Source organism: Muntiacus reevesi, chromosome 20, assembly GCF_963930625.1.
Source record: "Muntiacus reevesi chromosome 20, mMunRee1.1, whole genome shotgun sequence".
In the NCBI taxonomy this organism is placed as follows: Eukaryota; Metazoa; Chordata; class Mammalia; order Artiodactyla; family Cervidae; genus Muntiacus; species Muntiacus reevesi.
The window spans coordinates 18786234-18812993 of NC_089268.1; the positions used below are offsets into that span (position 1 = coordinate 18786234).

Here is a 26760-nt window from a genome sequence, read left to right on the forward strand (position 1 = left end):
CCTCGCAGGGAGTGCCCGAGGCGGGCAGGCCGGCGGGCCGGTAGGCGGGCAGCGGGCGGCGGGCTGCAGCTCCGGCTGAAGCTGCTGAGCCGGAGCGGGCGGCGGGTTCCCATGGCAACGGTCGCGTCACCACCGCTCGCCCCGCCCCCTGCCCGGCCTAGGCCACGCGGGTCCCCGAGGTTTGCGACACCCGGCGTTCAGGTGGGGACGCCTGAACGTCTGGGTGTGGGGCCAGACGACAGGTGGAGAGTAGGTAGCCGGGTGGAAGCCTGGGTCGGGCAGGGGATGGGGAGGGGAGAATAGAAGTACGTCACGTGGAGATGGCATTTGGGACTATTAGTGTACTGGGTCCTTTTTTTTTTGCTCATTTTTCCGTTGTGCCTTTGCCCGGATCCAGGGCACGCCTCTCTCTCCGCCGCCTACCGGCTCCGCCATACAGTTTCGAGGTCCCTCGGTTCAGTTCAGTTCAGTCGCTCAGTCGTGACCGACTCTTTGCGACCCCATGAATCGCAGCACGGTCCCTAGGGCCCTTTAATCTGCGCCTCGCCCTGCCCGCGCGAGGAGAGGCGTCGCGTGCTTGGGGATTCCAGCCGCGTGCCCCTTGCCATGATGGCTGCGTCGCAGCGGCGGCCCCCTGGATCCCGTCCCAGCTGAGACGGCCTGAGTTAACAGGCCCAGTGGAACCCTCAAAGGGTCCTTGGAGCAGGTGAGCCGCAGGTAGATGCAAGGTGCTGGTGCAGCTCTTTCCAGGTGATCAGGGCGCTGCTGATGCTGACATTCTCAGTACCCATGGAGACTGGAGTGGCCAAAATGAAAGGGGTGCCAGGAAGGCAGCCTGGAGTGGTTTTGCGGCTGTGGATGGTGGCTGGAGCTTTCAGTAAGGGCACACTGCTTAACACAGGCAGTGCACTTACAACTTGCTCCACTGCTAAGTGTAGGGACCTTCCCATATGGTCATATAGCGCAAACCCTAAGGATGTGTTTCTTAGTTCCCTTATTAGAAAGGAGAAATGCTGACCCAGATTTACTAGGGTAATGAATTTTTAAAAAATGCATCACACAAAGTAGTGAAGGGAGGCCAAGGATCCTGTTCCATTAACCACCCTAAGTAACTCCTTAGGTGGAACAGATTAAACGGCTAGATGGGGTGGATCTGCTGTGCTTGGGGTGGTTATTGCTTTTAACCCTGACAGAACTGAAGGAAGCTTTGTTGCTCTGGCCCCATATAACCAGGCCGAAGCCAACTTTGACTTCAGATGTGAGCTCCCACAGGAAGGTTATCCTTACAAAATGACCCAGGTGCCGAAGGACCTTGTTATGACATGGGGTTACATCTGGAAAGTTGTGTCCAATTGTCACTGCTCCATAGGCATCCCAAGAGTGAGACGGAGCCCAAAGGCAAGTTGGGTGCACTGTTCCATCAGATTCATGGTTCTTGAGCTAAGGCCTCCATGCTGCTGCTTGGATTCTCATTTCCTCTTCCTCGGGGACAGGCAGCCTTCAATGTAGTCAATGTAGTCTGGACTGTCCCACTTTATTATTAATATTTTTGGCCATGCCATGTGGCCTGTGGGATCTTAGTTCCCTGACCAGGGACTGAACCCATGCCCCCTGCAGTGGAAGTGCAGAGTCTTAACCACTGGTGCGCCAGGGGAAGTCCCTGGGCTGTCTGACTTTCATTCTGCTCACACAGGGGTATACTTAAGGGAGGAACATGTGACATGACCACCACTGACAGAATAGGGAAGTGCACAAGAAGCAGGATGGCAGGGAAGACCACTGGAATGGGTAGCTGCAGTCCCAGACTTCAATCAATATTTTAATTACCAAGTCTATATTTAGCAAGACAATGTGGGAGAGAGAAAGAGGAAGGAAGGGGTAGGTGGTGAGAGGGCCTCCGAGGAGCTGACCCACTTTCTGCACTGGCTGCAGAGCCCTGCAGTCCTGGCCAGGAGTTCCTGGCCTTGTGCCCCCAGAAGCCCGACAGGCATCGAGGAGATACTTAAGTGGCTACAGCTCTGTGGGAGCTGCAGACCCCATCAAAGAGACACACGTCATCAGTACTGTCCTTTAATCTTCCTTCGCTTCACCGCTGGGGGCAAGGGGCCGGCCGGGGATTTCAGGTGGGGTCAGTGTGACTGCAGGGTCACGGCGACAGCCCTGGCTGTGGCGTTGAGCACGGTGGTGGGAAGCCTGGCAGCAGGTAGTGCGGCGGGGATGTCTCTGGGGACCCTCTGTATGGGCGGGATGTTGGGGCCCTCCAGCGTGTCCAGGATCCCTGAGAGGAGGAAGACGGAAAGTGAGCGAGGGCTGGCAGGGCCCTGGCCGAGGCAGCGGTCCTTCCCCTCCCCGCAGCCAGGCCCTCCTGTCACTTACCCTCTACCACCTTGTGGTAGGCAAAATGCAGGTAGAGCAGGAAGAGCATGTGCAGGGTGGCCAGGGTGCCACAGAGGAGCAGCCGCTGTGTGGGGCCCACGGTCCGTGACACCAACACTGCCACCTTGGGCAACAGGAACAGAGCTCAGAGGCCTGCTCCAAGCGAGGGGTGTGAGGAAGCCACTCTTACCCAGAGCAGAAACTTTGAGGGATTGGACTTGAGCTTTGAGCTGTTTTCCCTACTCCCAGGTAGGGCAGCCCACCCCGAGAAACCTCTTGCCCAGCTTACCATGCGCAGGGTGGACAACCCACCCACCAGCAGCCAGAAGAGGTAGAAGAGGGCATGCAGGTGGATGTTATAGGTGATGAACAGGACAATGCAGTGTCCGAAGAGGCCATAGCCCTAGGAAGGAGAATGGTGGAGAGGAAAGACGCTCAGACTGAGCTAGCCTCATGGGGACCTTGAAAAATAAATGATCCACTGGCCAACTCACCCCATTCCAGGCTCTGGGGCCCTAGGACAGGTGCAGACCAGAGTCTGTGTACTCTTATTTTTTTTACTTTTTTTTTTCTGGGTACTCTTTTAGATCACACTTGCCCACCACTGTGCTGGACTCCTTACCAGCAGTGCCAGCATCTGGAGCATGGTGATCTGCGCGTTGCACAGGTAGGCGAGGAAGTAAATGAAGGACGAGACACCGAGCCAGTAGCCGAAGCAGGTGCCAATGGCTGTGCCCATCAGGGTGCCCTCCCGCTGTGAGGGGGAGACTCTATTAGTCCTGTGAGGCCCCTGGTCTCAGTCTAGCCCAGGGCCTCCTCCCTCAGGGGCTGCTTCTATCCACCATGTCTCTGTGGGCAGCTTTCAACTCATTTCAGTCACTCCCCCGCAAAGTCCTCTGTTCTGCTTACAATAATGGTGTCAGATGTCTTCATCCCATGGAGGAGGATGGCCACCAGCGTGAAGACAAGCATGAGAGGTCCATAGAGCTCACCCGCGATTTTCTGTCAATATACCAACTCATTCAGGTGGGGGGTACAATGGCTCTTCTGTTGATGTCTTCCCGGACTTTGCCTGGTGGCCCTACCCTCTGTCCCAGTTCCTCCCCCGGCTCTTCCAGACATGCTACACCCCCCTACTCACCTGGGGGAAGCTGACCATCTTGATAGGGATCATGGATTCCAGGAGCCTGGGAGGGGAGAGGAGAGAGGAAAACAGATGAGAGCAGAGGAGGCACTAGGCTATGAGGTTCTGGAAAGCCTGAGTCTTACTCATCTCACTGACTGAAGAGAACATGCTGGACGGTAAGGAAGAAGAGGGTAGTAAAGACAGATGAACGAGGAAATCACTACTCTGCCCCTGAAAATGCTTCCAGGAAGAACAGCCCTGACGCTGTGCTGTGCCGACTGATGCAGCAGCAACATGGAGAATCCACAGAGCACCCTGGGCATTTGGGAGGGCTTGGCCATTTACCTATGTGACCTGTTCCCCTTTAAAAGGGGAACCTCAGCAGAGATGTAAAGATAAACCCCTGGGAAATGTTTAGAAGGAAAGTTGTCACTTGAGAGAACCAGGGTGCCCCCTGCCTCTTCCTACTTATCATCCCTCCAGATACCACTGAGAATTTTCTTGAGAAATGTATTTGAAGTGGTATTAAAATTTCAGGCAAAGCAATCCTACTCCTAGGCATACACACCGAGGAAACCAGATCTGAAAGAGACATGTGCACCCCAATGTTCATCACAGCACTGTTTATAATAGCCAGGACATGGAAGCAACCTAGCTGCCCATCAGCAGACGAATGGATAAGGAAGCTATGGTATATACACAATGGAATATTACTCAGCCATTAAAAAGAATTCGCTTGAATCAGCTCTAATGAGATGGATGAAACTGGAGCCCATCATACAGAGCGAAGTAAGCCAGGACGATAAACACCAATACAGTATACTAATGCATATATATGGAACTTAAAAAGATGATAAGGATAACCCTATATGCAAAACAGAAAAAGAGACACAGATGTACAGAACAGACTTTTGGACTCTGGGGGAGAAGGCGAGGGTGGGATGTTCTGAGAGTAGCATTGAAACAAGTATACTATCAAGGGTGAAACAGACCACCAGCCTAGGTTGGATGCATGAGACAAGTGCTCAGGGCTGGTGCACTGGGAAGACCCAGAGGGATGGGATGGGGAGGGAGGCGGGAGGGGGGATCGGGATGGGGAACACATGTAAATCCATGGCTGATTCATGTCAATGTATGGCAAAAACTACTACAATATTGTAAAGTAATTAGCCTCTAACTAATAAAAATAAATGAAAAAATAAAAAATAAAAAGAACAAAATAAAATTTCAGGCAAGACAAAGAGAAGTACCAAAAACTTTCCCACTTCTTAAGTGAGTAGCTCTTAATAGTACCTTAGATCTGGACTGGATTTTACTTCTCAGAAAGCTACCCTGTCCAACCCTCCAGCCAACCCTGGGTTAGGGGTCCCTCCTGGGTGTGTGCCTTCATGGCAAATGAATGCTTGAGGGCTGCCCTTGAGGGTAAGGAGTCCCATCTTGTGTCTAAGGCTCCCAGACACAACTACTACCGTGCCTGATGCACAGCCAAAGCTTAGTAAATACTTGCTAAGTGGTAGTGGGTATTTGATAAACACTAGTTGAATTAAAGGATGAACAAAGAACCAAGCCAAGATTAAATCCAGTTCTTGAAGTCATTCAACAACTATGTACTAATATTCAGATTCAGAGACTGTTCTGGCCCTGAGAATTAAAAAGTAAACAAAACAGAGCCTACTTCTGAGGAAGTCTTTGGAAAGAGATATAAGAAATTATATCTCCAGGAATAAGAAAGTACAGCACTGCTGAAGTGTTACCTGTTAGAAGTACAGAGCCCTCCTGGAGCACCAGGAAAGGACCAAGTGGGGATGGGGAGCAAAGGAAGTGACATTTGAGCCAAGCTTTGAGGGAAGACGAATAGTTTATCAGATGGAGCAGAGGAAGGCAGTGTGTTATCACCATGCTCTGCTCCATGACAAGAGGTATGGTGTGGCTGGGTCATGACGAGGGGAGTCTAAGGGTTTGACGTCCGCTTGTAGTTTGGATGAAGGACTAGGTGTTAGGGCAGTCTCTGTCAGGAGGAGGATCCTCACCTGCTTCGCACCTGGGCCGGCTCCACATCAAAGTAGGGTCTCAGGATGTCGATGTTGGCATACAAGCTGAAGGCTCTGGAGGCTTGTCTCTTCCCTGCCTGCCACATCTATAGCAAGGAAGATGGGTGAGGTGGAAGGGTACTGTCAAACTCTCGGCTCTATGCTCTATTACTTATTTTTTATCTGATTTCAACATGGTTTGAACTGGACAACCTGGGGTGAACTTCACCAACACCAACTCCAGAACCAGAGGCCTCCTGGGTATACTTCTCCACTTGTCAAGGAGCCAGTTTGGCTTACCTGATCAGCTACCTGCCGGCTCAGCTGTCCCTTAAAGCCCTTCATCCCCAGGAACTCCCCATCCTCTTCTTCAGCAGCAGCTGCATCAGCATCCACTTCCTCCTCACGCAGGCGCTGATGCAGCTCACCCATATCCTCGAAGCTGGAGCCTGAGGTATCATCCATGTTCTCCATGTCAATCACTGCTGAGCCCCCACCCTGTGAGGACAACAGATCCTAGACTGCAGGACCTTTCTGCTTCATCCAGTTGTCTTTCTCTGTTCACCACACGGTTTGGGGATAGGGGATAGGACTTGAAATCACCACAGATCATGCCACTCTCTTCCCCTCATTTGGTCTCAGAACCCCTGCTTGTTTGGTTCTCTGTTCTAGTCTGCGGAACCTAGTCCCTATCTTCCATACACGGCTTTTCCTATCTTCCCTACCAAGGCCCCAAAATGCCCATTTCCTTCATCTCTCCCAACCACAAAACAAGGCTATGCGCACAAAGTGTGGTTTTGGCTAGTGAATCCCACCCACCCCCAAGCCCACTCCCGCCTCCCGCCATGCCTGACTCCGACTGACTTTCTTTAACTTGTGGAAAACAAGAGCAATTGGGCCCAGATACCTAAGGCCCCTGGCAGGAGCCTGGACCTTTAAGATCAGCACTAGTCCCACTGCCTTTCTTGTGCACGAAGACTCAAAGAAGGGGAAAAGTGTTGCAAATGGACCAGACTTCCAGGCTCTGAGGGAGAGTCCCCACGACACTTCAGGACTGCTGCCGGCCCTGGGGCTGCGGGCAGCCGGAGCCGTGGGCCCATTACCTGGATGTTTTCTTCGAACCCTCCCCATTCCGGGCCGGCCCCGTTTCGGGCGCCGCCAGCCGGCGCCGCCGGAGTTGCCATGTCCCTAGAGGGCTCCCGTCGCTGAAGCCCGCGCTCGTCCCGCGCGCGGAGGAGGAGTGGGAGAGACGTGGGTCTGAGAAAGGGACAGGTCTAGGAACAAGAAAGAAAGGTACGATGGGCCGGAATGCAAAAAAAGAGAAACCCGGATGTTTGGCTCAAACTGACTTCCGGTAGCTGGGGACGTGGACGGAGGCAAGGCACAGTCTCGCGATATTTAAGATTCTAGGAGGTGGTGCGTTGCTACAGAAACGGAGGCGGACGGTCAGTGCGCACCCATCAGTTAGGTACTCTGATCACGTGGAGGAATTGAAGATGGCGGCGGCCCAGGCTGTGGAGGAAATGAGAACCCGCGTGGTTCTAGGGGAGTTCGGGGTTCGCAATGTAAGTCTTGTGGCCTTCAGTTCGGGAGCAGAGTGAATTAGAGATGAGTTGGGGTCAGAGTGGGGACGGGCTTGGCCTCGCTGCCCCTTCGCGGACATTCTCGTCTCTCTTTGTTCTAGGTTCATACCACTGATTTTCCCGGTAACTATTCCGGCTACGATGATGCCTGGGACCAGGACCGCTTTGAGAAGGTAGGTGGAGCTGGAACCGTGGAATCGGACTTTGTGATATGAGCAACCTGTACTTTAGAAGCTGTCCTTGTAATTTCTAAGGCGCAGCAGAAAAGGGCAGCTTGCAGCAAGCAGCAGAGGGCTGTAGCTGGAAAACTAAATGGTGACCACAGGGAAAAAAGGTCAGTTTCCCCCACCGGGAAAAAGTCAGACTTCCCCCACAGGGAGACCTAACCACGACCACAGGAGCCAGCATTTAGGGCTAGAGTCCCTAGTCCTTGTCTGCCTAGTCAAGAACAATTCAGGCGAGGAGGCAGAAGGTAACAGCGTAAAGTACGAAGTTTATTGAAAAGAAAAGTACATGTAGAAAGGCACACGGGCAGGACCCTCCCATGGGGTGCACACTCACCCCTTAGCCAAGATGGATCTGGAAGTGAAGGCTTCTGGGAAGAGGAAGACTCAATATGGCCTGGAATTATCCTCTGACTTTTGACCCCAAGTAGCCTTTCTGCACTTGTGATGTATCTTTCTTATCCTAAAAAGGGGGAAGCGGAGGTCCCTTAATCCTTACCCAGAGGAGGGGTTTTGCCTTGTTTTGTCCTTGCTATAATTATTTCTTCAAGATGTTTACAAGAGACAAAGACTGTTTAGTCTGTTTCTGTTGTTTTTTCCATTTTCGGAGGGCAAACAAGAGACTGATAGTAAATTCCTTAACTGGAGCCCGTCTATCTCCTACCACACTTATGATGCGGAACAGGCTAAATTAAAGGTTCTTATTTTACCTGTAATTTGGACAGGGAGTGCAAAAAAAAAGTCACCACAGAAACTGAGGTGTAGAGAGAACAAAGAAGCAATTTATTAAGGAGAAGGGAAGGTAGGCACTCACAGAAGAATGCAGGTGTCCACACGAGTGAGGAGCCCACCTGAGGGTCTTTCTAGCCCCCTCCTTTATTTTAATTCCTTGAATGGGTACAGGTTTCTTTGTTGTTGTTCAGTTGCTCAGTTGTGTCTGATTGTTTGTGACCCCACGGACTGCAGCACGCCAAGCTTCCCTGTCCTTCAGTATCTCCCAGAGTTTGCTCAAACTCATGTCCATTGAGTCAGTGATACCATCCAACCATCTCATCCTCTGTCGTTCCCCTTCTCCTCTTGCCCTCAATCTTTCCCAGCATCACTTGTTTGCAGTGAGTCAGCTCTTGGCATTATGTGGCCAAAGTATTGGAGCTTCAGCTTCAGCCTCAGTCCTTCAATGAATATTCAGGGTTGATTTCTTTTAGGATTGACTGGTTTGATCGTTTGATCTCCTTGTTGTCTAAGGGACTCTCAAGAGTCTTCTCCAGCACCACAATTTGAAGGCATCAATTCTTTGGCACTCAACCTTCTCTCACATCCATGCATGACTACTGGAAAAACCAAAGCTGTGACTTTATGTACCTTTGTCAGCAAAGTGATGTCTTTGCTTTTTAATATGCTGTCTAGCTTTGTCATAGCTTTTCTTCCAAGGAACAAGTGTCTTTCAGGGTTGCAATCACTGTCCAAAGTGACTTTGGAGCCCAAGAAAATGAAGTCTGTCATTGTTGCCATTTTTTCTCCATTTGTTTGTTATGAAATGATGGGATCAGATGCCATGATCTTAGTTTTTTGAATGCTGAGTTTTAAGCCAGCTTTTTCACTCTCCTCTTTTACCTTCATCAAGAAGCTCTTTAGTTCCTCTTCGGTTTCTGCCATTAGGATGGTGTCACCTACATATCTGAGGTTATTGATTTTTCTCCTGGCAGTCTTGACTGTAGCTTGTGCTTCATCCAGTACTCTGCATATAAGTTACATAAGCAGGATGACAATACACAGCCTTGACGTACTCCTTCCCCAATTTTGAACCAGTCCGTTGTTCCATCTCCAGTTCTAACTGTTGCTTCTTGATCTGCATACAGGTTTTGCAGGAGACAGGTAATGTGGTCTGGTATTGTCATCTCTTTAATTTTCCACAGTTGTGATCCACACAGTCAAAGTAAGCTTAGTCATTGAAGCAGAAGTAAATGTTTTTCTGGACTTCTCTTGCTTTTTCTATGATCCAGAGGATGTTGGCAATTTGATCTCTGGTTCCTCTGCATTTTCTAAATCCAGCTTGAACATCTGGAAGTTCTCGGTTCACATACTGTTGAAGCCTAGCTTGGGGAATTTTGAGCATAATCTTGCTAGCATGTGAAATGAGTGCAGTTGTGTGGTAGTTTGAACATTCTTTGGCATTGCTCTTCTCTGGGATTGGAATGAAAACTGACCTTTTCCAGTCCTGTGGTCACTGCTGAGTTTTCCGAATTTGCTGGCATATTGAGTGCAGCACTTTAACAGCATCATCTTTTAGGATTTGAAATAGCTCAGCTGGAATTCCATCGCCTCCACTAGCTTTGTTCATAGTAATGCTTCCTAAGGCCCACTTGACTTCTTTGATTAGGGATGGTCTATTTATTTTTGGGAGGATGGGTGGGATCTTGATCGTACTTGGTTATAACAGCTTCTCTTGTGCATCTGTCTCCTAAAGCCACCACACTAAGAGCCTTTTTCCTCTTAATTTTCCCTTAGAGTGAAGCACCAGGTGTGGAAGGTTGTATAGAAGCCTGTGCCTCTGTATTGCGCATGCTCAGCCCAGCTCTGTTAGGTTTCTAGTCAGGGTTTCCTGTCCAGCTGTCACAAAGTGTAGTCAAGGTTTAATTCCTGTTCCTGCTGTCACTCCTCATGCTGCGTTATCTGATTCAGTGCAGAGCAAGGAGAGGTGGCTTTGCCTTTTGTCTGATGTCTGTGTATGACGAGGCCAGCATAAACAAGTGACTCCAGTGTAATGTGCTAAAGGCAGCTGAAAGCAGAAAAGGATGATGGGGGTGGGGTGGAGGTCGGGATTTTTGGGGCGGGGTATCCCACGCAGACACTTAATCCAGAATGGGAATGGGGAGCAGAAGTATGGAAGATTTCCTGAAGGAAATGACATCTAAGTTCAGCCTTGAACAAGGAGCAGAGGCTGAGGAGTGTCCAAGCAGTTCAGTGGTAGGCAAGATTGAAGTGCATTTTAGGCACCAGAGGTGATAGGGAGCTCTGGAAGAGTTCTTAAGCAAGTATGATCATAATCTGCAGGCTTAGAGGTAGAGGATTGGAGGCTTGTCCTGTGGGGTGTACAGTTTGTGACAGTTGCATAGGGAAGTTGAGGCTGAAGGCAGAAACGAAGATTGTGATGATGAAAATAGAGCACAGGGGAGACGAAAGGTAAATTTGGTGGTTGCTTGGATATGGGCTGTTAGAGAGGAGTGTAAAATGACTGCTCTGATGGGTAGTGGTCATTTAGTGATGAGAAATCAGTCTAGGGAAGGGGAATATTGAGGCATTCAGTTTCCTGAGTGAAGTCCAGCAAACTGATTTTATATATATGAATATATATATGTAAGAGTTGTTCATGCAGATAATTGCTGAAACCATGAGCAGGGTTGAGGTCACCCTGAAGAGACAAAAACTTGGGAAACAGTAATATTTATATAGTAGGTGGAAGACTGAATTTAGAAGGATTGATCAGATGAGGAGGAGAAGATTGGCGCTCTGAAATCAAGGCAGCTAAGTTTGGAAACAGGCTTCTCTCAACAATGCCAGGTGTAATAGAGGTGTACAGTAAGATAAAAGTTGAGTAGTGTCAACTGGGTGAGCAGTATGTGAGCCTGTTCTTAGTAACATAGCCTCTGTGAATGTGGCTGGAAGCCATATTGCAGAGGGTTTTATTTTTTTTTTACTTTTTAAGGAATTTGTAAGAAAATTTTATTTCTGGTTGTGCTTGGTCTTTGATTGATGTGCTTGGGCTTTCTCTAGTTGCAGTGAGCAGGGACTGCTCTCTAGCTGCAGTGGGAGGGCTTCTTATTGCAGGGGCTTCTCTTGCTGTGGAGCATGGGCTCTAGAGTGCTGGCTCAGTACTTGTGGTTCATGGGCTTAGTTGCTCCATGGTGTGTGGGATCTTCCTGGACCAGGGATCGAACCCGTGTCCCCCCCTGCATTAACCACTGGACCACCAGGGAAGTCCCTGCAGAAGGTTTTAAATGAATGGAAGATAAAAATAAAGGGTTTTTCCAAAATCTAATGAAGGATTGGGGGAGAAAGTAAGGTCTAATGAAGGACATCTGGGCAAAGGGAGGTTTTTGAGGGGAGTATCAGGTGGGGGGAGGTATTGCATATAGAGACCAGGCTTCATTTAGTTTTTCTCCTGTCCCTTTAGAATTTCCGCGTGGATGTGGTACACATGGATGAAAACTCACTGGAGTTTGACATGGTGGGAATCGACGCAGCCATTGCCAATGCGTTTCGGCGCATTCTGTTAGCTGAGGTATTGGGCACGGTGGCAAAGGTTGGGCTGTGGGGAGGACCTCACTTGGGGAATTGTCTCAAGCCTTGTTCTTGCAGTGTTGCTGAGCATTCCTCCTGCTCATTCTTTGTAAACTTTTCATCAAGTGTTCTAGGATGAGGTCTCTGCCTCCCTGTCTCCAGAGATGGGGGAGTTGATGGGGGGACTGCAGGGTCTGTCTCCTTGGGCAGGTGCCGACCATGGCTGTGGAGAAGGTCCTGGTATACAACAACACGTCCATAGTCCAGGATGAGATCCTTGCCCACCGCCTGGGTCTCATCCCCATTCATGCCGACCCCCGTCTTTTTGAATATCGGAACCAAGGTGAGGGTTTGAGAAAATGAAATTTGGGGAAAGGGGGGCTGTACTCCTCTGAAAGGGCTTCTGGAATCAGACTGCCTGTGTTCGAATCCTCTATTATCTACCTTGGGACCCTGGGCCCATTACCAATCTTGGGGTGCGTCTGTGCTCTTCTCTGTGAGAACACTTGCCCTCGTCCTTCCTGTTTGCCAAGAGAATGACAGAAATGTATGTTAGGCAGTTGGCGTAGTGCCGGCTGATGCCATTAGCTCTGTGAGAGCCCCCACCTTCTCCCTCTGCAGGAGACGAAGAAGGCACAGAGATAGATACCCTGCAGTTTCGGCTGCAGGTCAGGTGTACTCGGAACCCCCACGCTGCTAAAGACTCCTCTGACCCCAATGAGCTCTACGTCAACCACAAAGGTGAGCACCGGGGGCTGCGGGGGGGAGGAAGAGGGCTGGTTGGCGCTAGTTTTAGGGACTCAGGTGTGATGTGCTTCCTCACGCAGTGTACACCAGGCACATGACATGGGTGCCCCTGGGCAACCAGGCTGACCTCTTCCCGGAGGGCACCATCCGCCCGGTACACGACGACATCCTCATTGCTCAGCTGCGGCCTGGCCAGGAGATTGACCTGCTCATGCACTGTGTCAAGGGCATTGGTGAGACCTTTTGATTACACTGTTGGTGAGATATGACTATAGAGATGTTCCCAACAGGCAGAAAGCTGATGGACCTTTACCCAGTAGCTTAGGGAATGTGAAGAAGGGTCTCCTTCCAGGCTCTGAGTGCTCTCTTTCCTCCAGGCAAAGATCATGCCAAGTTTTCACCTGTGGCAACAGCCAGTTACAGGCTCCTGCCAGACATCACCCTGCTGGAGCCTGTGGAAGGGGAGGCGGCAGTAGAGCTGAGCCGCTGCTTCTCACCTGGTGTTATTGAGGTGCAGGAAATCCAAGGTATGGGATTGGGGATGCTGGGTAAGCCCGGCCCTAAAGTGTATTTCCTTTGAAGGTAGCAGAGAAATTCAAGCTGTGGGCTAATGTATTTATAATATGGTTTGTTTTCATTAGGTAAAAAGGTGGCCAGAGTTGCCAATCCCCGGCTAGATACCTTCAGCAGGGAAGTCTTCCGGAATGAGAAGCTAAAGAAGGTTGTACGGCTCGCGCGTGTTCGAGACCATTTTATCTGTGAGTTTCAAGTTGAGGGTGGGGCGGCGGTGGTTCTTTGGTGCCACAGCTTTCTGGAGGTCAGATGTGGAATCTAGCAGTATGTGTAAGGTGCGTTTCTCTCCGGTCCCCAGTTTCTGTTGAGTCCACAGGGGTGTTGCCACCAGACGTGCTGGTGAGTGAAGCCATCAAGGTGCTGATGGGGAAGTGCCGGCGGTTCCTGGACGAGCTGGACGCGGTTCAGATGGACTGAGGCTGCGCTGGGGACTCCCGGTGCCCTGCCCCCAAGAGGACTGCTACAGAGAGCCCAGAGAGACTAGGGGGCCTGGGCTTTCTGGGGACAATTCCAGCTTTATTTTTAGTCAATACATTTTGTTAAATGTGCCACAGAATGACTTTTATGCCTTTGTAAGGCCTTGGTGTAAATAAACTCATCCAGAGAAAAATCCTTTTCTTGGAGACCTTTTCTTCAGTTTCCATCCAGAAACGTAGGGCCCCACCTCAGAAGAGATTGGCATTATTTAGCAGTTAGGAATTTTGGGCTCAGACGTGACTGCAGGTCAGGGTCAAGTACCTCTGAAGCCCCTAAAGAATGCCAGATGGGGGCACAACCAGACCACAGAAAAATACTATGTGCTGCACACCTATTTCCTCTATACGAGGACGTTCCTGAGAGAAAAGAGGGTGTTCCATGGCAGTCGTCACAGTGCTATCAAGATGGAGGCAGGAAGAACAGCAGTTCTCTTTGGACAGCCCCTCTGGATTAGGTCCAGCGGCCACCAGTGATGACACTTGAGAGGATGCGAGGACTACCTGGTCTGCATGTCATGGAGAGAAATCCTCTGGCTGGCATGCTATTCCTAGTGCAGAGGGCCTGATGGAGCAGGTCTACTAGTCAGTTTGTCCTGTCCAGCCCCCTTGGCATGATGCTTGTGAGTAACAGCAACCCTGTAGTGTCACTGGTTTGAAAAAGGCAGATGGGGCCCTTTCTGTATGAAACAGATTTTTACTGACATGCAGATGTGCTTCAGTTAAATGTTTCTACAAAAAGGTTATATAAACAATAGAAAACTTCTAGCATGAAGTCACTGGATGTTAAAAATATTACAACACAATAAATACAACTATACCCTCCACAGCCCCACCACAGAGAAGAGTAGGCAGCTGATAAATCTGGAGGGAAACACATGCGGAGATGGCCTTCACAGTGGACAGGAAGCCCAAAGCACCACCCAGGAAGAGGGGACGGACCTAGCCTGTGCCACAGAGGGTGCTACACGGACTCCAAGTCTTTTCTAGCTTCACCTCTTCCTGCCCCCTGACCTGGGGCCACACCAGCTAACAGCTGCAGCTTCAGTCCATGCTGTCTCACTTGCTCTCACTGAAAAGCCTGGTCAGTGGATTGGATTGATGCCAGGCCTCTGTAGGGAGCATGTGAACACTGTAGATGAACTTGATTCCCACAGCCATGTCCCCTCTGCTTATAGGGCCATCCAGTGATGTCTAGAACAGACTGGAGACTCACAATATAGGCTCTGATGGGAAGGCATGTTTTTTTTCTTCTGGAAATGGCCCATGAGGGAAGTGACCAGGACCCTAAAGACCATGAGATTTTTGAAGGCACCTGGACTCAGCTAGTCCTAGGAGAGGAGACCAGTGGCTTAGCTAGCTGCTTGTCACAGATATAGCCTGGTTGGTCTGGATTTATCCTTAAATGCCAGTGACATCACATGACACTAGATAGGGTACTGTGGCTCTTGTGTCTGAGTGGACCCTGGGGGCTGGGGAAACAACACTGAGTTCATGGCAGGATAAAATGTGTGAGCTCTGAGGGATGTTAGCACTACAGACCCTGGCCCAGCCCTGGTCCCTGAAGGTACTAATGTTTGATACTGTACCCAGAGCTTAGCAGTGGCTCATACCACGGATGCCCTCAGGTGACCAGATCCTTGCTCAAAACAAAGTGGGAACTGGCCAAATTCAGTTCAGCACCTGACCCAGATATGCCCCTGGAAAATGGGGAAGGTTGTCAGCCCAGCAGCAAGGGGGCTCAGTGGAACTTGCAACGACCCAGGAGAAACTCTGGCACAAGTAGTTCAGGGCTGAGCCCTCGCCGCAAGCCTGGCTGGTCGCAGCACTGGGTGTGGCGCCCTTGGTTACCACTCTGCACGGGTGTATGGCTGCCTGGGCACGGGAGGGCTCAGGGAGAAGGGCCGCTCTGCTCTAGCTTTTCTCTCTGGGAAAAGGCAAAACTCCAAAGAGGATGGGAGATACCTGGGAAATCTAGACAGAATGGTGTAAGCCCTGACTCCCTCTCTCTCGATACTTGAGCACAATGACTTCCGGCCCTAAACAGGGCCCGCTCTCTCCAGCTCCAGCCCTGGATCGATCTCTCTCCAGGCTGACGACGGTGGGAAGTGAGGTGGCGGTGGAGAGGGGCCTAGAGATCAGCTACACAGGGGAAGAAGAGATGACAATAAAGGTCGAGGGAGGATGCGCAACAGCTTGATTTAGGGTTCAAAGATTGTGGCCAGGCCGCCCTCCTCGTCCAGCGCATCTGTCTCTGGCATTGGCTTTGGTTTTTTGAAAAGTGAGGGAAGATTCTTAATGTGAACTTCTTTCCGGAATTGCTCGCCCAGAGGTTTCTGTGGAAGACAAAAGAGAACTAATGCTGGGGCCCGAGTAGTAGGTTATTTTAAGGATTATCTCACCATAACAGGCGTGACCACAGGTTTCTGAGGCGACTGCAAAGGTGGTTAGGAGCACTAAGGAAAATGCGAGACCTACCCCAATGCACCCAGCAATGAGGCGCTTGAATTGGTCCTTCCGGCGCTTGTCAGCCACTTTCTGCAGAGAGGGGTTCAACAGCTTGCAGTCAAACTGGTCCAGACAGTCCTTCTGAATTTCTGGAATCTGCTCCATCACAGCTCTTATCTCCAGGTACCTGGGCCGCTGAGAAGTAGGCATAAACCCACTCAATGTCATGGGTCTGGGCCCTGCCACACCCACGTCTCAGGGGTAGCACTAGCAACTTGGCAACTGCCTGTGTTGAGTTTATTAAGGCCCAAGTGACTGAAGCGGTCTGTGAGGGATCAAGCTGCAGCCATCCTGCCCACAGGCTTTCCCCACTCACCAGCGCCTCATATATCTGGAAGGCCAGGTGGACCAGGGAAGCCATGCAGCCGTCGTGCTGCCCATGTGTCTGTAAGCCCTTCAGCACGCTGGTGAACAGCCATGTAACAGCATCTGCGAGCAGTGTCCCTGACAGCACCTGGGGAGACAGCTGTGCTCAGGGCCGAAGGGGGACTCTCTGAAGGCCCCAGCACCCCGGTTCATCCAACTGATTCAATCCCCATGACCCCACCGTTTCGTAAGGGGTGAGAAGGAGGGATGAGGAACCATACTTGTTTGAGGAGAGGCCAGCAGAGCTGTGTGGTCGTCCTCTGGCAGGACAGAGTGTCCTTCCAGGCCAGGGAGTTGAAGGCCGTAATTAACAGCGCTGTACAAACATCCTAAGGGACAAGGATGAAGGAACACAATGAGGACTCAAGCAGTGTTCTCTGTATTATGCATCAGGAGCCAGCGTTTCAATAGGTAAGCAGGAAAATGATAGAAGCAGCTACTGAAAAGATGTGAGTTTATTTCTGCTGTGTATCAGGCCATCAAAAACAGGAACCAACCAGTACAGAAAAGAAAACCTGTGCAGGAAGGAGACAGAACCTAGGCTCGGGGAGGCTGAACACCCGGGCCTGGTGGCAACGTGCCTGGGGGTTTATCTGAGCCTTGACCCATGCCAGCATGGGAGTACTGGGGCCTTGTGCCTTTCCCGTATGAGGAAATATTACCAAAATACCCTCCCGGTGGTACCACAAAGTGAATAAAGTGGATGTGGGCTCCCCAGCAGGGCAAGAAGAGAACCTCACCTGCCCCTTCACCCACCTCATGCTTCATCAGGCATTTCCCCAGGTCTGTAAGCTCCGCCATGGCTGAGGGGGCTACCTCCGTGGCCATCATCTCTTCATCTGTAAGCAGACAGCAGAATGTTAAGGTTCATCCTTTCAGAACAGAGGGTGTCCTTTCGGACAGAAGCCTGGAGTAAAGCGGAGTAAGGATCCTGGGCTGACTGGTGGTTCTAGGTACTGGGACAGCCCGTTAAGGCTCATGAGAGGGTGTAGAAGCCCTGGCCCATGGCAAATCTAGGGACACCTAACTGTACACTTGCAAAACAAATTTTTTTGGACAGTTACTTAAAAAGCCACAAACGCGGAGGCTCTTTTATCATTGAACCAATATTTGAGCACCCACTGTAGCAGACACTGATTTACTTACTGGGGATATAATAGGAATAGGACAAAATCCCTTCCTTGTTGAGAGTTAAGTTGTAGTGAGGGAGAGAAGTCACTGATAAAATAAGTAAAACATGATGTCAGGCAGTGATCAGTGCTGGTAAGACAGCAGAGGAGGAGACCAGAGGCTGGCGCTGCTGTTTGTGATAAGATAGTCATAAAAGACACCCCTCAGAGGTGACATCTGAGCAGAGACCTGAATACAAGCAACAATATACTGGGCTGGTCCAGCACAGAGCTGGGAGAACAATCATTCTGGATATATTGATCCAGAATCTGGATAGAGGGATCACCAAGTGCAGAGGCTCTGCGGGGGGATGGTGCTGGGAGAGCACAGCAAGGGGGCCAGTACAGGGGAAAGCTACATGCACCTGTACAAAGTCTCCTCCCCACTAGCCTGCAGGGACATGGTTTCTATGGGAACTGCCCTGGTTACAGAAATAATGATATTTAGGAGTAGGAGCTTAACGGCTGACCTCCAAGGGCTGCAAGAGCCTCACTTACCATCTCCATCTGCAGGGGGAGCAGCAGTATGGTCAGCACCTTTCTTTGAAACACAGCACACGGCTAAAGCAAGAAAGCAGCGTTACTGGGCTGATTATCACGAGACAACAGCCATCTCAGGCCAGTGGGTCCCACACTGTCTCTGGGCAGGCGAGGACGGGGGAAGGCAGAGGACCGTCCAGGCAAAAAGTTGGCTTTTAGAAACCGAAGCATTTGACCAGACCGTGTTCTGGTCCCTCTTCAAGTTCAATCAACTGGACGGAAATTACAGAATGACCTAAGAGTAACTGACTCGGAGTGGAGGTCTCATAGTTATAACTGGTCTACTCTGGATGTCAAACAAATGAACTAACCAAAAAATAAAACAGAAATATAATCACCTGCATGTCCAAGAATTAAAAGTTTTCCCGTTTGACAAAGCTAGGAAGTTACTCCTACCATTAATTCAAACTCCTCCTACTATGTGAACCACTTCTTCATGTACTGGCCTTAGTATGAACAACTACAATTCAGTTCACACTTCATAACGTGTCTTTAAGTTGACTTAAGGGTTACCTAGTTTCTGTTTAGTTCATTATTTCTTATCAGTCTGTCAGTGTTGCTGCAAACATGTTAGGTGAGTGACCAGATGTTTTTCCAGAAAAAGGCTTGTCTTCTACCCCTGGTTCCCATGCCACTTACTGATCAGGTCCATGACTTCTCGGGTTAACATCCTCACCAGTTGTTCCTCCAGCATCTCTTGAGACTCTGGGTTTTCATCTGTTGTCTCATCTTCTCCACTGCAAAAAACCAGGGACCAAGTCTCAAGGGAATGCAAAAGAGGCAGTGACCCTAGCCAGGCCCTCTGTGCCCACTTCCTTCTCCTGACTTCCCTGGTCTACAATCCACTCAGATATTAGGAATGGGCAGCAGTGGACTTACCTGGTGGTCCAATGGTTAAGAATCCACCTGCCAACCCAGGGGACACGGGTTCGCTCCCTGGTCCGGGAAGATCCCACATGCCACAGGGCAGCTAAGCCCATGTGTCACAACTACTGAGCCTACACACCCTAGAGCCCATGCTCCACAAGAGAAGCCACTGCAATGAGAAGCCCAGGCACCGTAACAAAGGGTGACCCCTGCTCTCCACAACTGCAGAAAGCCTGTATGCAGCAGCAGTGATCACGGAGGGGCATTGTTATAATACTTGTGACTATCTAGTTGGCTCGAGGGGACTAGATCAAAATCCTAAGTGGTAAGGATGTCTCAGCATTCACCTAAGGCAGCTGAAGGTACCCCCAACGAAAGCTTGAGCCAAGTTTGCCTGTCACGGAAAGGCCATCTACTATTTCGGCTGAGAATGACTAAAACCCACCACTCTTCTAGCCCTGGGATGGTAGAATCCTTTCTTCTACCATTTAGGCTGAACATGACTATAACCCACTACTCTTCTAGACCTGGGATGGTAGAATCCTTCCTACCCTACGGCTGCCTTCTCTCATCCCAAACCTGGCTGCAAGCTCATCTATCAAGGAGAAGAGACACTCCCTTACCAAAGCAGGCTCCTCTGGTTGATGACTTGCCATTTTTGGGAAAGCCTCTGGGAAAACAAAACAGAAATAAGCGCTACACTGGGGGGAAGGCTGGAAAAGATAATATCTAAGGGCCACTTTGTGGTTAGAATTAGCTGAGGATGAGTCCAGGTAACAATTGAAGAGCCTTAAGAAATCCCACAAGGTTAAAAAACCAGATATGGTTTCTGTAACCTCTCCCACGGTGGCTCAGTGGTAAAGAATCCACCTGACAATGCAGGAAACATGGATTTGATCCCTGGTCTGGGAAGATCCCCTGGAGAAGGAAATGGCAGCCCACTCCAGTATTCTTGCCTGGAAAATCCCACGGACAGAGGAGCCTGGCGGGCTACAGTCCATGGGGTTGAAGAGTGTTAGACATGACTCAGCAACAGAACAACATCCTCTCCCAAACCCAAGTCGAGGGCAGCATAGCAAACATTTCTTTGCTTGGCAAGGATCAAGAGCATTTTAGAATTCCTGAGTCTCTTCTGGACACACCGTATTCTCTGCCCAGCTGGTCTCCCTGCTTAATTCCAGAGCTGGGGAAACAGAACCCCGGAGGAGCACTCCGCTGACCACCTCTCCTCAGTTAACAGGACAGGAGCAGAACCTCAGACCGCATGTGCTTGGTGGGCAATGGAACCAGTTTAGTTCTTGGGTGAGCTGCTCTATCCAGGGCAGGGTCGGGGTGGGGGGTAGGGTGGGGCGGATGTGCAGCTGTCCTGGCAGGGCAAGGAGACAACACTTCTGGGAGCTCTTAGCTTGTGAGACTCACAAGAGGTCACCAGCTCTAAGGTCTCTGTGCTATCCTTTCCTGACTGATCTCTTACCACGTGGAGGTAGGTGAAAAGAGGTCCAAGGATGGGAGACACCAGGGCTTCATAGTGCTCCGGGGGACAGAAGAGCACCAGAGGCTTCACAAAGACCCATGCCGCAGCAGGTTAAGGAGCCTTAGCATACAAGCGACACCCTGTTGCTCTAAAGCACCTCTCCCCTGTGAGGCTGGAACTACAATAAGCTCTCCTTCACCACTCCTTATATTGTAACTTCAGGGAAGGACACTCCCCAAAACAGACAAATGAAAACAAAGAATCCGAGTGAGAATGCAGTATGAGTGTGTCTTCAAAGAGAGGCACCTGACCCAGTACAGAAAAGGGATTAAAAAAAAAAAAAAAAGAAAAGGGATAAAAGTTTCATCTCCCATCTCTCCAAGCAATGGGAGGGTAAAGATATCTATCCCTAAGGAGGAAGAGCTTTCAGGACCCCCTGAACTGCTTTCAGGTTCTCCCTGCTGTTTACTTCAATCTTCTTGTCTTTCTAATGTGGTTACTGTATACTGAATAGAAATGACTCCATCTGTTTCATGCAGCTCAGCTCTGCCTCCTCTAATGCCTGTGAACTGTTCCTGTCTTAACCTTCTGGCCCTTTGGGGGTTTTCCAGGGAGTTTCGAAAGGATATGAAGCATGGGTCTGAGTCGGTAGTCAGGAATATTGTTCAAGTTGACGAAGGCAGAGCTGAGGAGCTGGGTGGCCAGGTGCTCCACAGTGTAGAAGTCCTGCTGCATGGAAGGGCCTGCCTTCCCGAGAATATGGAAACTGCAAGGGAAAATTATGGACAACATCAAATCCATGATCTGTCACCACCATCCCTGACTCCCCTGGGAATCTCTTGTCTACGAGAAGACGTCTCAGCTAGAAAAGCAATTCACTGTATTTCCTTAAGAGAACTTCAGTTTATCAGCATCCTTTGAAGATGTGGACTTAATCTTCTATCAGAAGTGAAAATACTAGCCCCCACCACTTTTAAGGAAACTTGTTGACAGCAGAGTCAGTTGCCCCCCGCCCCTGATGCCACAACCAGGACCCCAGGCCACCAAACATGGCCGCCACCTTCTAGTGTCGCATGGAAAGTGGGCTATGAGTAGTGAGGGGTCTGAGAACATGCATCCCCATCACTGTATCTTCTACTCTGATCTCATCATTATATGCACTGGAAATAGACAAGGTGGGCATTAAAATATCAAGTAATGGCTAGGATTAAAGGCACATGTGACAATTAAAAAAAAAGAAAAAGGAGAAAATCAGCCTGTTCATTTTGATTTGACACTAGAATCATCAAATTCTGTCCTCATATTACCTGTACACTAGAACGCTGGACCAGATGTAAACCCCAAGGCCATTCCTATACAGTGCATGTCTAGGAGAAGAACATGAAAAGGCAGCACTGGTTCCTTACCAGTTTTCATAGAGGGTGCAGAAGAAACGCTGCATTCTTTCCAAGACCGTTTTGTAGACAGGAGAGTCATTCAGTTCCAGGAGAGGCTGAGGTAATCCTACAGACAAAGATGGGTCGGGAACCTGCTGTTCCACTGCCGAGGGCTCTCAACCTACCAGCACTCTCCCGCAGGCAGAGGTGGTTTGGGGAGTAGGGGGTGGGGTGGGGTGCGATAAATGCAAAGCAGCTAACCAAGCCTTCTACCAACAGGAGACGCTAATAGATTCCCTGAAGGGACTGCTACACTGCCTTTGCAGGAAAAGGTGAAAGCCATTTAAGTGTCCAGGTCTGAGGACTCCAACTTTCTCCTGGGTTTCTCCAGATGGAACTTGTACCGAAGCACACAATGACAGCGCCAAATGATCTCTCCATAAAGCACTGGGAATGTACCCCTTCCCTTTTAAGTCATAGAATCTCTTTTTCAAGCAAAATTTTATGCAAATGGCCGAGATGTATAGCAGATCAAAATGAAGCCCATTTATATCAGTATAACAGCTGCCGTTGAAGATCTGTACTTCTAATCAGAGACAATTTTGTTTCCGGCCTTGCTTCTGGTTGGCAGCTGCCAGAGGAACTGCTTACCCATTCTACTATGTTTTGGTTGGTCATACATTTCTACAGCACGAGTTCCTGGCTTAATTTGCATAACTGAAGGGGGATGGAAGAGGACTAGGTGGTGAAGAAAAACCTACTTTTTATACTAACAGTAAGACATTTCTTGGATGTTCTATCTTTACTGGTGTCTGAAACAGGGAGCTTAAGTAGTGGTGCCAAAAGAAATGGCCCAGGATCATTTAGGTTAAGATAGATGGACCCTGGAAAGGGATACCGACAGTCTTCTTGTCATTAAGTCACAGCTGAGGCATGCTCACTGGACTGCTTAATCATGGCCAGGCCCAGGCAGGGGTGATAGCCGGGGCAGGAAACACTGTGGGGGCTGTGATGGAGTGCCAGCCTGAACTTTCAGAGATCAGCACACAGTTTAGACAACTCTGTTGTCCCCAGTTCCAACTTCTAACCGACCACCCTGCTCTCCGTGCTCCAGCCACACCGAGTCGCCTCCTCTTCCGTGGATATATTGAGCTCTCTGCCTCATGCCTGGGGACCTGGCATCTGCCACTCCTGTCTGCTTAGAATGCTCAGCATCTCCTTTTGCCCCCCAGTCTGATTGGTTCCTGTGCATCCTAAGTCTCCACTCAGAGGCAATCTTGTGACTCCTCTCCACGACTGGGTTGGGTCTTCCAATAAACCCTCTTTCCCAGTCACTTTCCTACACAGCATGTATCACGATTATGATTGTAAAGTTATTTGCTAATGGGAAATACGAGTTAAAGCAATGTTCTGATAAAGGCAAAACCTGAGAAACTTGACTTAGAAACTATTCCTTTAAAAATTTAATAATAAATATAATATTTTACTGATTAAAGCTATTTAAGCTTAATTGTTTGATTACTTTCTCCCTTCCCCCTGCCTCCCATACAAAAGACAGGGAAGTAAGCTAATATCCTTCAAGTAAAAAAAACCATGGTTTATTTACAATCTAAACGCTCTAACATGTAACACCAGCTGGTAGATAAAGCGGAGGAGGGGTTAATGTGGGGTGTGTATGCTTCTGGAGACCTTCTCTGCATGTTAAGATAATGAAGTGAATGTACTTGTTTCCAGAAAGCCTGCAGGAATTCCATATGTGCATTTCTGAACAAACTAGTGGTCAAGCTACTGCCAGGCGAGGAGAAAGGGACGCCAGGCACAATGAAGCTGCATTAGGGACAAGGTGAACCTCAGGAAAAAAAAACGTTAGATTCCTTACCTAAAATAGCAGATTTTTCCACTTCAAGCATATCCAGAGCCCTCGTGAAAGGTTCTGCCATTTTGGCTAGCATTTCTGGTGCGTATAATGTATTGTGAGTTCTGAAAAGAGATAAGAATGCTGTGTGAACTTTCTTAGCCTGTTGTAGAAGGAAAGAGTGGACTTCACCTTATAATTCAATGATATTGCATTTCCACACAGACATCTTCCTGTCAGCACTATTCTTGGCAAGAGAATTTAAACGTTTCCCTGGAGAAGGGGTTAGACTTGAAGCTATTAAGTTTATTTGTATGGTATACAACACCTAACAGCAATCAACAACAAGAACCGAATTCTGAGAGAGCTGGACAACATCTCAGTCTAAAGCTGGAAAGCAAAGTTCTTCCAAGTCTGAGCCAGTGCCTGGGCACTCTGCTTTCTGCCTGCCGGTGACTAAGGATGAGACGTCAGAGGCACTGCGATGCGGGAACACAGGCAGGGACAGACAGCAGGCAGTGACATACCCCCCTTTAGGGTATTCTGTCTCTGACCCAGCAGGGTGGACCCAACAATGTTCTGACAGCTGTTTAGCCTCCTAGGGGCACATCTACAATTCCTAACGTGATCATTTCTTCCTCACCAAAAATGACTCACCTCAACAGTTATCAGCTTTGTTAGAGTACGGACCCGATCTGTCTGTCTTCCACAGCAATGGCACCCCTGAACACGACAGCCAGAGGGCACAGCCACCTATTTTTCTTTTAAAGGTTAATTATAAAAAATCAAATGTACAGAAAATTCTAGAATATAAAATGGACCAGGCAGATTAAATATTTAAGATGAACACTGAAGGACTTCCCTGGTGGTCCAGTGATTAGGAATCTGTTGTGCATTGCAGGGGACTCGGGTTCGATCCCTGGTTGGGGAACTAATCCTGTATGTGATGGAGCAACTAAGTCTGAGCATAACTAGAGTCTGTGCGCCGCAACCGAGATTCTACATGCTGCGACTAGGACCCAACACAGCCAAATAGATAAATAAATAGATAACTTTTAAAAAGATGGATATGATTATTTTAGACCACGCTTATTTTTTGAAAACCTGCAATAATTTTTAAAACAACCTAATCATGTGCATTCATCACTACACTCCTTTAAACTGCGTTTCTGTGACTGGCTTATTCCACTTAGCATAAAGTCAAGGTTTACCCATATTGTAGCATGTTGCAAAAACTCCCTCCTTCTTAAGGCTGAATGATATTCTGTTGTATAGATCACATTTTGCTTATCTACTCACCCACTGAGAACACTCTGGTTGGTTCCACGTTTTATATAGCTATTGCTAGTGATGCTGCTATGAACATGGTTGTATAAATAGTTCTTTAAGACCCAATTTAAATTCTTTTGAGTACATACCTTGAGCTGGAATTGCTGCTTAATATGGTAAATCTGTTTTCAATTTTTAATTGTTGAATTAGTTTTTTTTTGGGGGGTGCCGCACTGCAGGGTCTTAGTTCTCTGATCAGGGATTGAAACTGGGCCCCCTGCAGTGGAAGCAGAGTCCTAACCAGCAGACCACCAGGGATCCCCACTGTTTTTAATTTCTGAGGAACTGCCAAGCTGCTTTCCACAGCAGCTGTACTATTTTACATTCCTACCAACAGTGTATAAGGGTCCCAATTTCTCCACATCCTTCCTAACACTTATTTTCTGATTTTTGGATAGCTGCCATCCTAATGGGTGTGAGGTTTCTTTACTTTAGTTTTGATTTACATTTCCTTAATGACTAAAGACGCTCAGCATTTTTTCATGGCCATATTGGCCATTTGTATATCTTCTTTAGAGACATGTCTATTCAAGCCTTTTGTGCATTTTGATGAGATTATCTGTTTCTAAATGGCTACCCTTCTCAGTGGGCTTCTTAGGTGGCTCAATGGTAAAGAACAGGCCTGCCAAGCAGGAGATGCGGGTTAAAGCTCTGTTTTGGGAAGATCCCCTGGAGGAGGAAATGACAACCCACTCCAGTATTCTTGCCCGGAAAATCCCATGGACAGGGGAACCTGGCGGGCTACAGTCCATAGCATCGCAAAGAGTCAGTTGGACACTTTTGGCTTTTGGGGGCTCCTTGCAATTTCATATGAATCTGAGGATCAGCTTTTTGTAAAACAAAACAGTGTTGGAAATTTGTTTGTTTGCCACTCAGCCTGGGGGACCTTATTTCCCTGACCAGAGATCAAACCTGTGCCCCCTGCAGTAGAAGGGGTGCACTCCTGACCACTGGACTGCCAGGGAATTCCCACTGTTGGAATTTCAATAGGGATTGCATTCAACATTCAGATTGCTTTGGGTAACATTTCATCTTAATGAACTTGAGTCTTTCAATTCATGAGTACAGGATGCCTTTCCCTTTAGGTCATCTTTAATTCCAGGAATGGTTTTTAGTTTTCAGAATATGCCTTTCATATCCCTTGGTTAAATTGATTCCTAGATACTTTATTCTTCTGAATGCTATTACAAATGTAATTACGTTCTTAATTTCCTTTGGGGATCATTCATTGCTGGTGTATAAAAACACAACTGATTTTTGTATGTTGATCTTGTATTCTATAATTTTGCTGAATTTATTTATTAGCAGTAGTAGTTTTTGTTTTGTTTTGTTTTTTTTTTGGTGTTTTTTTGGCGGGATCTTCCATGAAATGGGAGGATCATCATTTGTGCAGATAGTTTTGCTTCTTTTCTAATTTGGACACCTTTATTTCTATTTCTTATCTAATTGCTGTGTATGGGACTTCTAGTACACAATGTTAAACAACAGTGGTGAAAGTGGACATCTTTCTCATGTTCCTGATGACAGGGGAAAAGCTCTATATCTTTCACCAGAGTATTAATGTAAGCTATGGATTTTTTGTAAAAATCATTTTCGTGAAACAGATTGCCAGTCCAGGTTGGATGCATGAGACAAGTGCTCAGGGCTGGTGCACTGGGATGACCCAGAGGGATGGGATGGGGAGGGAGGTGGGAGGGGGGTTCAGGATGAGGAACACATGTAAATCCATGGCTGATTCATGTCAATGTATGGCAAAAACCACTACAATACTGTAAAGTAATTAGCCTCCAACTAATAAAAATAATTGGGAAAAAAAAATCATCTTCATGTTGAAAAAGTTTCCTTCTAGTCCTAGTTTGCTGT

At 48.7% G+C, this 26760-nt stretch overlaps 3 protein-coding genes across 5 annotated transcripts in view; 1 reads left to right on the plus strand and 2 right to left on the minus strand.

Annotated features, from left to right (window-relative positions):
* Positions 1-1806: 1806 nt before the first annotated feature.
* On the minus strand, positions 1807-6868 carry YIPF3 (Yip1 domain family member 3). Of its 2 annotated transcripts, none has more exons than XM_065913100.1 (9): positions 6636-6867; positions 5833-6030; positions 5533-5639; positions 3518-3563; positions 3286-3378; positions 2999-3130; positions 2666-2779; positions 2377-2500; positions 1807-2278 (listed from the first exon to the last, which is right to left on the minus strand). In XM_065913100.1, the coding sequence occupies exons 1-9, from the start codon at positions 6714-6716 to the stop codon at positions 2130-2132; spliced, it is 1044 nt and encodes a 347-aa protein (XP_065769172.1). In that variant the 5' UTR covers positions 6717-6867; the 3' UTR covers positions 1807-2129. The 2 variants fall into 2 exon arrangements, with proteins under 2 accessions (XP_065769172.1, XP_065769173.1); XM_065913101.1 differs by having other exon boundaries at positions 2138-2278; positions 2377-2529; positions 6636-6868.
* Positions 6869-6975: 107 nt separating this feature from the next.
* On the plus strand, positions 6976-13550 carry POLR1C (RNA polymerase I and III subunit C). The gene is made up of 9 exons (XM_065911916.1): positions 6976-7097; positions 7217-7288; positions 11514-11621; positions 11831-11963; positions 12242-12361; positions 12448-12600; positions 12745-12894; positions 13009-13125; positions 13239-13550. Exons 1-9 carry the CDS (start codon positions 7029-7031, stop codon positions 13355-13357), a joined length of 1041 nt encoding a protein of 346 aa, XP_065767988.1. The 5' UTR covers positions 6976-7028; the 3' UTR covers positions 13358-13550.
* Positions 13551-14090: 540 nt separating this feature from the next.
* Positions 14091-26760, minus strand: part of XPO5 (exportin 5) — a 43328-nt gene continuing 30658 nt past the window's right edge. For both annotated transcript variants that reach the window (XM_065911910.1, XM_065911909.1), the window contains exons 21-32: positions 23593-23693; positions 21744-21840; positions 20967-21103; positions 20338-20435; positions 19487-19533; positions 18636-18733; positions 17955-18017; positions 17044-17126; positions 16509-16616; positions 16238-16375; positions 15892-16056; positions 14091-15749 (exon numbers count right to left, since the gene is read on the minus strand). In XM_065911910.1, the coding sequence (XP_065767982.1) occupies positions 15615-15749; positions 15892-16056; positions 16238-16375; positions 16509-16616; positions 17044-17126; positions 17955-18017; positions 18636-18733; positions 19487-19533; positions 20338-20435; positions 20967-21103; positions 21744-21840; positions 23593-23693 (1270 nt within the window). In that variant the 3' untranslated portion in view covers positions 14091-15614. The remainder of the gene's footprint in view (positions 15750-15891; positions 16057-16237; positions 16376-16508; positions 16617-17043; positions 17127-17954; positions 18018-18635; positions 18734-19486; positions 19534-20337; positions 20436-20966; positions 21104-21743; positions 21841-23592; positions 23694-26760) is intronic.